At 38.3% G+C, this 15,127-nt stretch overlaps 1 protein-coding gene across 1 annotated transcript; it reads left to right on the plus strand.

The window, feature by feature from the left end:
• Nucleotides 1-686: 686 nt before the first annotated feature.
• On the plus strand, nt 687-12,082 carry LOC143885076 (uncharacterized protein At2g24330-like). The gene is given in 8 exon segments (XM_077389046.1): nt 687-930; nt 2,112-2,366; nt 2,369-2,388; nt 4,335-4,479; nt 9,918-10,027; nt 10,898-10,969; nt 10,972-11,323; nt 11,653-12,082. Coding segments are annotated over 7 exon segments (1,188 nt in total). The 5' UTR covers nt 687-930; nt 2,112-2,113; the 3' UTR covers nt 11,889-12,082.
• Nucleotides 12,083-15,127: the final 3,045 nt, after the last annotated feature.

Below are 15,127 nucleotides of genomic sequence, written 5' to 3' on the forward strand. Positions count from 1 at the left end.
CCAAAAAATCATTTCCATAGGATGATCTTAACATAAGATCATCCTATGGAAATGATTTTTTGGCACCCCCTATCCACTATGTGCCCCAACAAATAGATGGGTTCGATCATCCTGTGGTGTGGGCCATACCAGAGTGTTAAGATCATCCTATGGAAATGATTTTTTGGCACCCCCTATCCACTATGTGCGCCAACAAATAGATGGGTTCGATCATCCTGTGGTGTGGGCCGTACCAGAGGGTTAGGATCATCCTATGGAAATGATTTTTGGGCACCATTTTGTGCCCTACCAAATAAATGGGTTGGTTCATCCTGTGGTGTGGGCCGTACCATACTTTTTGAAAAATACTGCTTCATACCGCCCCCACATCATATAATAGATTATTGTGGGCCTTACTGCAAGATCATACATCATCTTTCGGCTCGATTGAAAAATCAGGAAAACATAAAAGGGAAATGATATCAGCACAACCATGTTTTAATAGTTTCACTAACACATCTTGTCTTTTAGTATTTAAAGAGCTGTTAGAGGGTTATTGCATTTCCCAAATAACTCCCACCAGCTAATCAAAAAAAAGAAGACAAGCTGGGTTTGTTCAAATATTAAAATATGGTTTTCCAACATAAAAAATAAATAAAAATTCCCCATGTTTTCAAGGAAAATTGCAAACCACTTAGACCCCTTGTTTTCCATGAAATATTATTTTGCATGGAAATTTTGTTCTTCTAAGAATTCCCCCCTTGATCCAAACACACCCGTAGAAGTAAAGTTCGGAAAAATAAAAAGGAAAACACTTCCCATTTAACCCAAAGAAGAGAAAGGGAGATCTTTAGTTTAGATACAAAGAAGAGTAAAATAAAAATTGCAGAGAGGAAGGTGATTCTCCCCTCCCTGAGAAGAAGAGAACCCACCTGCAGCAAACCCCCCTAGGTTGGTCTTGTCTATTGCTTTTGTTTTTTGAACTTCTTATGGATATCAAAACCCCATTCAAGAGGTATTTTTCTATGTCAAAACCACACATTGCGGGATATTCAAACCACTTCTTTTCCTTCTTTAAAATGGTAAAAAACCCTTTCACAATCTTTTTCTCTAAAAATTTCCTCTGGCAAAATAAAATAAAGTAACTGATTCATTACTGAAATGAACAAACAAGAAAGTAAATTATTCGTAGAAAACGCGTCTACACAGGGAATGGGTTCTACAACATATAACCCAGGAACTCTCTCTGCTTCCGATGTGGGACTATTACAATCAACCCCCTTTAAAGGGCCCAACGTCCTCGTTGGCACATCGTACTAGAGGAGGTACGGCTCTGATACCATATTTGTGACGCCCCGACCAACAGTGTAGATATTGTCTAGTTCTAGGCCGCAGCCCTCCCCGGTTTTGTTTTTCCTGCAGAAAACGCATTTACACAGGGAATGGGGGTCTACAACATATAACCCAGGAACTTTCTCTCTCCGCTTCCGATGTGGGACTATTACATGATAAATAAGGTGTATGTGTATTCCATATTCAGGCCAAATTGCCTATTAATTTTGATGAAGATCTATGGATCACACCTAGATCTCAGTAATTATATACCGTATTAACCTGGTCCAACTCTGTTCACCTTTTATAAACATTTCATGGTTTTTAATCCCATGCACTTGTTGATTGATCAATAGATATGTTTATCTATAATAGATGGCTACTATCTTGTTCCTTTATTTCTTGTTGTGTCATATTAATTTGGCAAGTTAAATCAATCTAACTCCTTTTCATTTACCACTCATCATTTGTCACATCAAGTCGGTAACTCATATTCTTAGAGTTATTTGATTATTCTTTACTAGCATTCGCATGACATTTACATGCTGTTGGATCTCAAAAATACATTTCTGGACACTGGATATTGAGTTCGTCATTCTTAGGCGTTCAGATATTGTATGGTATTATGATTTCCTAGCAGATTCGTTTTGCTGTTTATGATTTTTTAATTACTGATGAGACCTTCAACAACTCCGTTAAATATATGCTTTGCCTTTTTCGGGAAAAAAACTGTTGTACTTATTTTCTCAATGGGGTTTAGCTAACAAATTTGTTACGGGATGCCATTATTTAACTTGTAGTAATGGCTGAGAAGGCTGATCAGCACCCAACCATCGATGAAATTGCTACGAAATCTACTACTAATCTAAAGAAAGAAACTGGAATAGTATCCAAGCGAAACAGAGGAATTCTTTCTCGCATTTGGAGTGGAATCTTTAGAACAAGCAATGAGGATTTTGAGAAGAGACTGCAATATCTTTCCAAGGAAGAAGCTTCTGTTCATGCAAGGATGAAGAAGAGGGCCCAAAGGTGGCGAAGGACGGCAAGGAATCTTATAATTTCTCTGTGATTCTTGAGGTGAGTCTTTGGTTGTACTTATGTGGATATTTTTTAGCTGCTTGTTCAATAGTATTCTTTACTCTGTAACCCGTTATCAAGCATGCTTCTTTAGAAATTAACAAAAATGTTAATCTCATTTAGCTCAAGGGCGTTAAAGCATTTGATGTAAATATATTTTGCTTCTGATCTGTCAATGTAAATACTTTATTTTTCTCTCAAGCATTTTTTTTGGTATTTGTACTTTCTGCATTACCTTTTTATCTAATGAAATTTCCCTTCCATAACTAGGAGAAAATTGCTCATACTAACTACCTCATAAGTCATAACTGAAAAGCTCTTAGGGATTGCTTCTAGTGGTACAGATGGCACTCAACCGCACCGAAAGGAAAATAAGAAAGAAAGAAACCACATAAACAAAGATGTGCACGATTAATTTGGTCCTACAAGAGTAGGATCCGTCTAGGGCAAGGCTGGTCCTTTTTGCAACACTGGGCCACCACCACAGAAGGATTTGCCTTTAAATGTTTTTGCGTGCTACTAGATACACCTTTAAACAGTCTCATATTCCTTTCCGTCCATATCAACCCGAGTGAAGCAGCTAAGAGAATATTCCAAAGGACTCTACCTCTGGAAGGCCAAAGGGTGTAATCCCAGACTTCAAAAAGATTTGTACTATGACCAGGAAGAACTGAACTAACTCCAAAGAAACCAAAGACAAAATAGGCAAAATACCATGTCTCATGCGTGAATCTGCAATGTATTAGAAGGTGATGGATGGCATAGGTTATAGAAAGCACACAGTGATTGACAATGATTTGTTATCTGAGGAAGATGGCCATCAGTGAGGATCTTATAAAGACATGCATTCCGACAAAAAGCTATGACTCTATGAGGGGACGAAGAGCTTCAAGCTTTCCTAGTGGGTGAAGGACGTGCCTGGCCAATTAGGTGATTATATAAAGAAAGGGTCGAGAATCTTCCTGTCATAGCCCATCTGCAAATTCTTTTATCTGTTCCATGTCTTCTAATGTAGACCGAATTAAATCTATTCAGGAAGGAGGTGACCATGTCCACCTCCCAGTTGAAAAAGTTCCTCCGGAATCTAACATTCCAATCCGCCTTCTTATCGACTTTGCTATAGAATCAGCCATGCTAGTTCCTTTATTGGTGGTCATGCTAAACAACACTGAATAATCCAACGACTGCCACTGCACCGAACGACCATCCAAAATTTAATCCTCTCCCTGTTACCAACTCTAAAATGGATACCCTCCTGGAACTCAAATCTGTACGTTTTGTTACCACGCCAGACCGAGGATCCATGTTCAGAGGGCTGCCACCACACCAAATCTCTTATCTTTGAATGATATTGGCTTGTTTAACTTGATGCCCTCTGTATATAACCAAAGAGAACACCTAAAGATGTCTCCTAGGTACTTGCATTGAATGTTCACTACTACAGACTTCACATAATTTTGGAAACTTAAACAGATTTTCTAGAAAAGCATGGGCTTTTATATGGCTTATTAAAAAAAAAATGCAGAAAATATCTATTGCACTATGAAATTGTAATCATTATATTTTATACATGTTGGTGCAATTCTAGAGATGCATCCATTCCATTCTAAGCTCATTAAACGAAGTTGTTTGCAAGTTGAGATACTTTGCATCTATAACTCAATTTTCTCATGAATGAGTATTATATGACATGTTTGATTGCAAAGCTAAACCCACCTCATCAAGTTGGTTCAGCTTAAATCAAGTATTTGCTATTCCTTTTTTTAAAAATCAACATTTTCTGTAGTTTGAGTATCAAATAATTTTTGGCATTCCATTTCAAAAAATAATAATTTTTTGCAGTGACATATTCTTGCAATGCAAACGTTATATATTTCTGGAAAAAATGTGCCATAAACTCTTGATTTTTGAAGCAGGCCACTTACTTCAGAATATTTTTTTTCCAGGTTGTTTTAGTGGCTTATGCCATTATGACAACAAGATCATTGGATTTGAATTGGAAGATGAGGGCTATCCGAGTTTTACCGATATTTGCCTTTCCGGGCCTATCTTTCGTCATCTATTCAACACTTGTAAGCTTCACAAAGATGTGTAAATATCTTAAACTTTCAACCCGAATTTAATTCTCATTACTGTTCTTCTAAGGTTGAAGTCTTCATTACTGGAATACTTAGTGGTAACTTGTTTTTGATAGGTTACTTAGTGATAACTTGGTTTTGTGGTTGTGGTAATTCTAGATTGGCATTCAAAACCTTTTTGATCAATTTTTTAGGCTACTGATATCCACACGACCATGTTCTGATAATGGGGCGAACTCAACTTGTTTTACACTTTTTAATTGGCTGCTGATATCCGCACGACCATGTTCTGATAATGGGGCAAACTCAACTTGTTTTACACTTTTTAATTGGCTGCTGAGGGCTTTTGGGGAATTTTAATAGCCTCTGACAGCTGGTTAAAACATGTAAAACAAGGTGAGTTTGCCCCATTATCCAAATATGGGCGTGTGGATATTAATAGCCTTTTTGAATACTGTTACATTATTTCCATTGTTAACTTTTAGCACGGAAAATTCAAATTGTTTTTGGACTTTGTAAGGTGGTGTCAAACGTCAATTTGTTTTGCAAGCGAAGGTTACACAGTTTTGCCAGACTAAATTTTCACCTATGTCAATTATGTACTGAAAATAGATAATCTTCTCACTTCATGTTAAACATCCTCTTTTAGTTGGTCTTACTTTTGGTGGACCTTTTTCTTGTGATATCTAACAACTGCTTAACAGAATTTGGATATTTTACTTATTGATGTTGTCGTGCATCAGGTTGTTGTGTTACAGCTTTGAGCATGACAATCTCAATTCCTCCAGGCAATCCAAATTTGTCTTATATGTCTTAATTTCTATTTTCCTTTATCTTCCATAAAATTTTGTTTTTGGCACGAAAATGAGAAAAGTTATCTCAAGAAGGATAGAGTAGTCGATATAGGATGCATCAGCCTTGATGCATGGGAATGAAGAACATAGGGAGCCTAAGATATGCTAATGGATGCCTTTGCTTATATGTCGACTTGGTAGAAGTAAAGAAGGCTAAAAGTCAAAAAGGAATTGTGAAGTGTCAGTAGGAATGGAATGGCAATGTTAGCCTAAGCAATAAGAAAGGAATATATTCTGAAATGAACTTGGAGGGCAGTAAGCTTGTTCAAGATGAAAATAAATATATTGTGCTCATGTTCCAACCGAATAAATATATTGAGCTCATGCTCCAATCGATCTAGCAATTGATAGTGCTACCCTTTTTTCTTTTTTCTTTTTGTAATTTTCAGGTTTATATTGGGAACCATACTAGAAAAATAAGGTATATAAAATTATAAAATATAAGAAAAAGTTAGAAAAACAAAAAAATATGATATTTTTGTGGTAAAAATGAAACTGAAAATATCACATTGTTTTTAAAAATCTTAGAATAGTTTTACAATATTTTGAACAAGTTTGGGATATTTGTGACTATGCTTTGACGAAGTAATACATCTTAAATAATTTTGGCTTCATAATTTTATTTTTGTATGTACACGTGCATAAGATGAGTGTAGCGGAGATGCGAATGCTTAGATGGATTTGCGGCCACACAAGGTTAGATCGAATTAAAAATGAAGACATCCGTAAAATGTGGGGTTGACACCAATTGAGGAGAAGATGAGAGAGCACCGCTTAAGATGTTTTAGGCATATCCAATGTAGGCCTTTGGATGCTCTAGTGAGAAGAAGTGACTCGTGCCAAGTTGATGGAGTAAAAAGAGGTAGGGGCAGACCGAAAACAACGTGGGTAGAAACAGTGAGGAAAGAGTTGAGGGCTAACATGACCTTGGATAGGAGAGAATGTAAGAAAATGATCCATGTAGACGAACCCAACTAGTGTCAGGATGGGACTTAGTTAATTTGATCCAGGTAGATCCTTTCACCTTCTTCCTGAAAATTTTCTAAAGGATTCATTAGCCGACCCCTACTAGTTTGGGACAAAGGCTTAGTTGAGTTGAGTTGTGTGTACCCTAGTGAAATTCTGTTCCATGTTGTCTGAAACGGACGGACTTCTAGAATGGAATACAGAACATAATATAGAATGAAATATTTTTCCCTGTAGTCCATTCCGGGCTATTCTATTTTGTTTTAGAAATTATGCGAAAATTTCGGGAAATGATTTTTTGACATTTTTTTAGTTTTTGTACTATTTAAAAAAAATCCCACTGATTGTAGTGTCGTTTTTGGAACAGAAGACCAAAACAGATGAAACATTAGAACGTTCCATTGCCGTGAGAAAATGAAATGATCACTGGCACGAAATTTATAATTAAGGTATATTCCAGGAAGTACGACTTGTATCTTACTTCCATTGTAGGAACACAATGTCTTGCATGAATTTTTGTTCTTTGTCCGTTTTAACCCTAAGCTTTGGCACTGCATCGTTTGAGGTTTCTACAGTTGTTTTGGGTTCGGAATGTCTATTTTTGCTATGATTCGTGGACACGAACACGAGTATCGCATGTCGACACTGACACAGAGTGTCGGACACAGCAAACCCTCAAATTTAGAAACGGGGACGCGGCTAAAATAGAAAGTATATATAATCTTAATTTGTCGATACGGATTCGTGTGTCGAATTTCGACACGGATATGAGTTGTCAGACATGGCAACATCTAAAAATCTTGAAATGGTGATGCATTCATACACATAAAATTATTGATTATTACACAAATATGTTTCCACATGCCCACAGTAACTCTAACACTTCTAGCAATACATTTAAAAGTGTCCAAAGTAGTGTCTACATGGGTGGACACCCGTGTTGTGTTGACACGGCAGGACACGTGTGTTGACAATAAATTCAAAGTGTTGACTAAATCATAGCTTTTTTGGTGTACGAGTTTATAGAGAATTGATTGAGTTGAAGGTCTTATATCAAGAAAGAAGTGAAGGTGAAAAGGTCATAGTATGATACCACTCGTTCTATTACATTGTCTTGTGCTTTTGTGAAGATCAACCTTTTTTCTTGGAATGATACTTGAAGATTGTATTGAAAAAGACTGAGGTGGTCGAGTACAGAAGAAAGGTAAAATAACATTAAATAGCAATGAATCGAAAAGAAACCATAATCAAGGTGGAAGTGCGTCGAATAAGGCCAATGATTCCTTAGAGACTCCCCCTCTAGCGAGCTTATCCGCCACCGAGTTAGCAGATCGACGAACATGATGGAACACTATATTGATGGTGTCGATTATATCCTTAATTTCATAAAAATATTTGTCAAACTTCCATGGATGATGATGAAATTCGTTAAGCCTGTGGATGACATTAAGTGAGTCACCTTCAACCACTAAATTGGAAAGGTGGTTACGATCCACTAGTTTAAGTCCTTAGTGACCTGCTCAGACTTCTACTGCCGATGCACCTACAACCCCAATTGGCCCTGCAAGTGCCCAAATAACCTCTCCAGAGTCTTTCCTTAGAACACTTCCCAGTCCGACTGGGTGAGGGTTCCCCATACTGGAACCGTCAATGTTCATTTTTAGGAAACCCAATGGAGGAGGATCCCAAACTTGAATAAATTTTTGTTTGACCTCGGTATTGGTGCAAACTTCCTTTCATCTTTCCCACAAATTGTAAGCTGAAACAAATTTAAAACAAGTAAGCGACTTCGCCCACAAGATCATCAAAGCAATTGCCTAGATGAAAATAAAAGAAGCACTTCTAGCAACTCCTTTGAAGATTCTTGCATTTCTTTTTTTCCTGATCACCCAAATTGTAGCTAATAATGTTAAGTTCCATAGGATCTTTCCTTTCCTCTTCCAAGGAACAAGGGACCATCCAAGAAAAAGTTCCATAAGATTAGCAGGGAAGACCCACTCCATTCCAAATCTGCTTAATATTTTACCCCACACTTCCCTAGCAACTTTGCAGTGTAAGAACGTGTGGTTCACTGTTTCTCCGTCGCGCAATGGTCCACTATTAAAATCTCTCTCTCTCTCTCTCTCTCTCTCTCTCTCTCTCTCTCTCTCTCTCTCTCAAGAAATCAACCATTTGGATTCTTTCTTGCAAGGCCGCCTAAGCGAACACACGAACTCAAGGAGGACCCTGAAGTGTCCACACTCTAGCTATTTTGGAAGCCACTGGACTAGCCACTAGATGATGGTAGAACGATTTGATGGTAAAATCCTCAGACGTATCCCAGATCCATACCCTCTTATCATCCCCATCCTGCTTGATATGTTTCTGATAGAATCTCCAACAACCTTGCAATGGATGAAGGCTCCCCATCGAAGAAATTCCTTTGAAACTGCATAGTCCACACCACTTTAGAAACCTTTCACAATTTGATATGCCAAGAACCTCTTTACTCATGTTAGATCTTATGGTACTTTAGAAACCCGGGTTGACTGAAAAAACTGAAAACCTTGTTTTTTTTAGTCATTGAGTTTGACTTGCAGGGACATAGCAAGATCTGTTAGATAAGAATTGATTTTGCTATGAATGCAGCTTGTATTGATCAAATATTTTTTACATCCATACAGACTAATATTGAATATATGAAATGCAATATTTGCAATATCAGATTTGCCTAATTTTGCAGTCTACTTTGTGAACTATGATGCAATTAACATCTTTTTTTTCTAAATGCTGCAATTAATATCTTTCTGCATACACATGTCCAAATATTTTTGTTCTTTAATATTTAATTGCATGATGATGGTCATATGGTCTCATCCAAAGACGGATCAGGACTAACAGCTCCTATTTTTTTTAGTGTGTGTCTGACTGTCTGTCCGCGTGTCTGCGCGCGCCCGCGCGTGACTCAACGGACCTACCCCTGGAAATATGGAAAGGGGCATAAGAACATGAAAGAACCAGGGATAGTGCGTGAAAAAGGAAACTCCCGAACTACTTTAGTGAAGCCCCGTCCAAGATCAATATCTTTCAATTTGAAGATCATGTTCGAGTTAATGTCAATGGGGTCCCAGTCATGAGTCATTCTCGGCAAGGTAGACTCTTTAGTTGAGTGCGTGGTACTGGTTTTCTCATCTCATTATAATTTCTCTGTGGAGAGCAGTTTATTATGATCCAGTTACATATGGTTTGGTTTGTGAACTGTAAGATGTAGCGGACCAACTTCATGCTGTTGTATACATATGAAGTGCCAGTTTCTAATTCGAAGCAACGAGATCCCACTATTATATGGTGTTTTTTTTTTTTTTGAGTGGCACAAAGAAATATAGAAAAAATGGCTCAAGCAGCCGCAAAAACTAGCCCACTATTATCTGTTCACATATGTGACATTGATTATTGGTTTTTGACATCTGCAAAGGAATATATTATATTTTGGTGTAATGCTATATATTGTTTGTGTCTAACATTTTTCATGTTCATCTATATCTGCAGAGATATGTTAAAACTCAATATGATGTGAGCCACATGTTACTTTGTAGTATGATGTGAAACTCTGCACATTAAAACTCAATATTGTTTATTTTTATCTCTATAGGTGATCGCAAGGACCAGAAAACACTTGAAAGATTGCGCGATGAAAGGCAAGCAAAAATCGACGAGCTTAAAGAGAGAAGAAACTACTATATAACACAACAGCTTATTCAGGTTTAAAAGGATGCCTTTAATTTTGTTTTGTACTATAGATTTTACCAATCTGGCTTGCTCTTCTGGTAGTGTCCAAGCTGGTATCTTGTATTTACCATTGAACTCCTCTATACTGCTACTGGTGATTTGGTTCCATGCATGCATGGGTCATGTTCCTGCAAGCTCATGCACAAAGGTGCAAGCTATGTCACAAATATCGTTCTCGGGAATTTCTTGGCAAGGGAATATCTCGGGATAAATTTTTTTTTTTAAATTTTTCGGGTTTATATAGGGAAAAAAATGATAAAATAAAATTATCGCCAGGTCAATATAGTAGTTCAACGGTTCGGGAGGCGGGATTTGTGCCCACTTCTCCATGGCTCGGTCCCAACCAAACCTTACTTGATAGTGGAGGTGACTAACAACTGGCCACTCTGGTTTTACCCGGATGCTGCTTGCTCCTGCATCAATGCCCATGCTTCTGCCATGTCTAGGTAGTACCTCCACCCAAATGATCTACCTACCTCACTGGAGCCCAGTGAGTTCTGACTCGTTTTGATGGATATTTCTTCCTTCCGGATATACTGTTGGACCGGCTCTGCAGGCAGGAGATCGTGATATTATCGCCGTAAAATTATATAAATATACATAAATTAAGAAAAATTTTAAAATAAAAAATATCGTAAAAACATCGTGATATTATCGCCATAAATGAAAATATCGCTATATTCTTTTAATTCTCAGGATTATTTTGGGATTTTGCCGTTTTATCAAAATATCGTGATAAAATCGCTATATTTTGAAAATATCAATGATATTTGTGACATAGGTTGCAAGTGCATGCATATGTGTGCATGCATGTCGTACTGATTGCCGGTGTGTCATGTACAGAGATATGACCCAGATCCTGCTGCAAAGGTGGGTGCCGCAAGTGTCCTGGCATCAAAGTTGGGTGCCTATTCAGGGTTGGGTTGAAAATATATTTAGGAGATGAGCCTAAACACAATATGCCCCTCGGGAAAAGCAACGATGTTGAACTGGTGCTATCTAATGGGCTCCGGAATCGGAAACAATTTCAAACCAGAAATAGTAGTACAGGTAGTGGCACAATGCACCAACTCGTTGAGGAAATGCCACAGGATTACGGCCTTGACAACCCAGAAGTTCCAACACAGAATATGGCAGTTATTGTCGAACACCATAAAGGATCAGCTGCTAATGATGGAGGATGGATTGCTCGTATTGCGGCCATGCTTGTGGGTGAGGATCCGACACAGTGCTATGCACTCATATGCGGCAATTGCCATATGCACAATGGTGAGTGTTTGTTTCTTTTTCCCCTGGTCCCTACTCCCTACCATAGATCTTTTACATTAATTGTAGATAATATGATTTAGCTATCTACATTTTAAAATAACCAAGGCACCTCTTTCTTGTCATTCTATCTTTAACTGCTATGCAGAGTGCTCAATCACATCTTTTGTAGGGTAGTTGCTTTGGCTCCATTTCTTTCAACATAAAATGGGTGTCAAGCAAATTTTACACCCATTTTTTCACTTAAAAATGAGCGTAAAATTTATTTTACGCCCAATTTACATCTAAAAAAACAGAGCCTTTAAGAAAATAAACAATTTTTTTGTATGCAGGACTCGCAAGGAAAGAGGATTTTGCATATATAACTTACTACTGCCCGCACTGCCGTGCACTGAATGGTTCACAGCCATCAGAAGGCCTTGGTTCAAGTGCCATTTCTAGCAAGCCAAGCTCTCCAATTTCAGCCAATAGTGATGGGAAGATCACTCCCAATAGTTCTGAGGTCACAACTGCTTCGGCAACCGTTATGGAGACGGCGGGGAAAGATACTGCTGCGCCAGCTAATTAGAATTTTGTCTAATTACTTTTAATTTAAACTTTGTTTGCCTTGTGTAAGCCTTGTGTGTTGGGAAGAGAATAGTTTTTTTTTTTCTTTGTTTGGATTTTGTAACAAAACATGACTGTACCTTTTGTTTAAAATTCTGTTTTCCTTGTGCAAGCCTTGTGTGTTGGGAAAAGAACAGTTTGACTTCTTTGTTTGAATTTGTAACAAAACATGAATGTACCGTCTTCAAAACAAAGGAAAAAGGAATAATAACTATTATAGAGTATGCAACCGCAACTGTGTTTTTATTATTGTTATGCAAGGGATTTGGTAGAATGGCTAGACTCTGGTTGTTTTTTTTTACTCAAAAGTAAATGTATGATGAGGTGGACATCAAGGTGGACATGGGGGATTGGGCGAGATCGAATGATCCCACATCTCCCTATTAATCGGCAGACTTATTCGAAATTCGTTGGAGATTATTTGGGATAGAGAAGGTTAATACCCGCCCTGCTCCCCAGTGGAAGCCCCCCGCCTTCGGGTTGGCTAAAATTCAACTTTGATTGTAGCACCAATGGGAAACCAGGTCCTGTAGGGATTGGAGGGCTGATTCGTGATTCAGAAGGAAAGATTTGGATGTCCTTTTCCGACCCAATCACTGTTTGTGATTCTAATGAGGCGGAGGCCAAAGCCCTGTCATGGGGGCTCAAGTGGTCCGCATAACATCTTTCTTATCCCTTGATAGTGGGGGTTATTCTGTTAGAGTTACTGCCCTAAAAGCCAATTTATTTTGTATTTCCTTTGACTTAAGTATCAATAAAAGTTTTTTTTCATGACATATATTGGGTTTTATACATTTAAATGTGTGTGTTGTGCTTGTTTTATGACTTATACTCATAATCTACTTGAGAGAGATAGAGACTTAATTTAAGCATTCATTGTGCAAGCCCCAAAGGGAGGAAATGCAATCTTCAATATTTGTGAGCTATCATTGTAACGTGGAAAGGGCACTGTACTTAAAATCCCTTGGAGACATTGTAAGGCGGTCTCAGGTCCTTGAGCGGATTTGAATAGTGGAAGCCCTTAAGGAGAACTTGAGAAGAGTGGATGTAGGCCCTTGGGATTAAGAGACCGAACCACTATATATCGGTGTACACTTTTCTCTCTTATCTCTTTCCTTTATTTTCATTTTTGTTGTTTTTGGATTTCATCTTTTATTTACTATGCTAACCACATACGCAAGATTACTAACAAGTGAATTAGGTTAAAAGTAGTTATCAAGTTTTAAATTTTTAATCACCAACCAATTCACCCCCTCTTGGCTTTTCTAGTCTAGATTTCAACAATGAAGAAAATGACAACAGTAGAGTCCGTCCGAATCCACTTCGATAAAAAACTTAGCCGAACTAGATATGATGCAATGAAGAAAATGACGAAAGTTGAGTTCGTCCAAATCCACTTTGGTCAAAAGCTTAGCCGAACTGGATATGACGCAATGAAGAAAATGACAAAAGTTGAGTTCATCTAAATCCACTTCGGTCACAAACTTAGCTAAACTGGATATGACGCAATGAAGAAAATGACAAAAGTCGAGTTCATCCAAATCCGCCTCAGCCAAGGATCAAATCGAACGGGATGCGATGTAATATAGAAAGCCGTAGATTATCAGTTCGGTAAAATCCACCTCGGGATTCCTCTCAGCCGACCATAGCACGGCCAAGTAATTCATGAAGAAGACAGCGCAAAAGCAGACCACAGACAATTAGCTCGTCACTACCCCCCTCTTCTACTTCTTGCTCAGCTTAAAATCGACCTAAGGAAGTAGGGGGCAACTGATGGGGGCAAAAATGATAGCCTAATCACAAGCTGACATGTGTCCTAGGATAATTAAATAATCTTAACCAATTTGGAAGGTTCTAGAGTGGACCCTTGCCCAATTGCAGGGTGACACCTATCCATGGGTATTAGAGTAATCTCATCCCTAATGCCTCCTAAGCCTACAACTGTAAATAACCCCCTCAAGCTCAAAGGTAGAGTTTCAATTCCCAAAATTTACTATTCATAGTGAAAAGCTTATTATCTGACTTAAGCATCGAAGGGCCTTCCCGGAGAATCTACTCCAGATAGGTCACCTGACCGTTTGTTCCCATGTGCAGGCAGATCTCATCTCTTCCAAAGCCACCTCAGTAGATCACCAATTTTTGCCGCAATACGTATTATTTATGTTACAGATGGCGAACATTAGACTTTATTCCGCGGGATTGGGGAGTGAGATGGATTGGCATTAGGATTATGCTACTGTTACTGAGTTATCCAGTTAGAGGCAATAACAGACACTCAGTTATTTATTTAATTATTCTTCTTGTCTCGATTGGACATCAGATTAAATTTCACATTAGACCTCTATTACATGTAAGGGTGGCAACGGTTTGGTTTCAGTTCTGTTTGACCCCAAACCGAACCACCGAACATGCTTACCTCCAAACCGAAACCGAACCGAACCAAAACTGAAACCGAACCAATGAAAAGGGGCGCATTTATCATTTTCCTATGAAAAGGGGCGCATTTATCATTGTCCAAACCGAACTAAACCGAAAGCAAACCGAAACCGAACCGATCATTGGCTTTGTTCTACCGAACCGAAATTTGAATCGGTTTGGTTTAACCAAACCGAAACCGAATTTTCGGTTTGGTTTCAGTTCGGTTTCGGTTCGGTTCAGATGATTTTGCCACCCCTAATTACATGACAGATTTATTAGAGTATTTATTTCATTTAGATCTGCTCTGTTTATTACTGAATTGATGAGATACCTTGTATGTCTATGGGCTGAGGCTTGTGGTTGTACGGTGCTGTCACATGTCTGGTGCTTGGGTCGGGTGCTTGGTTCTGGGCATGACATTAAGCTTTTTGAGTAATTGGTTATTTCACTAATAAGGATTATACTATAATCCAAAATAACTCTTGGAGGAGAGTGAGGGAATAGTTAGGGATGCAAGAGAGAGAAGTAATATGTTAGAATCGATAACGACGTTGAAACAAGGCACCGTGCCTGTCCCTCCCTTGTTTCAAACCTCTGCAGTAGAGTTGGCCGGACAGTGCCACCAATATTAGTATGGAATATAAAATCTGATATGAAGAATCATTACAAAGTATGGAAAATGGAAATATGTCAAAAAAAGCAAAAGATCTCATGCCTTTGCTTTTAAAGTTGGGCACTGCCACCAGCAAAAGCATGGGTGACTGGTAAAAAAGAAGAAAAAAA

The sequence above is a fragment of the Tasmannia lanceolata genome, unplaced genomic scaffold (genome assembly GCF_043159265.1).
Source record: "Tasmannia lanceolata isolate RefF3 unplaced genomic scaffold, GAP_Taslan_0.1 ptg000008l, whole genome shotgun sequence".
In the NCBI taxonomy this organism is placed as follows: domain Eukaryota; kingdom Viridiplantae; phylum Streptophyta; class Magnoliopsida; order Canellales; family Winteraceae; genus Tasmannia; species Tasmannia lanceolata.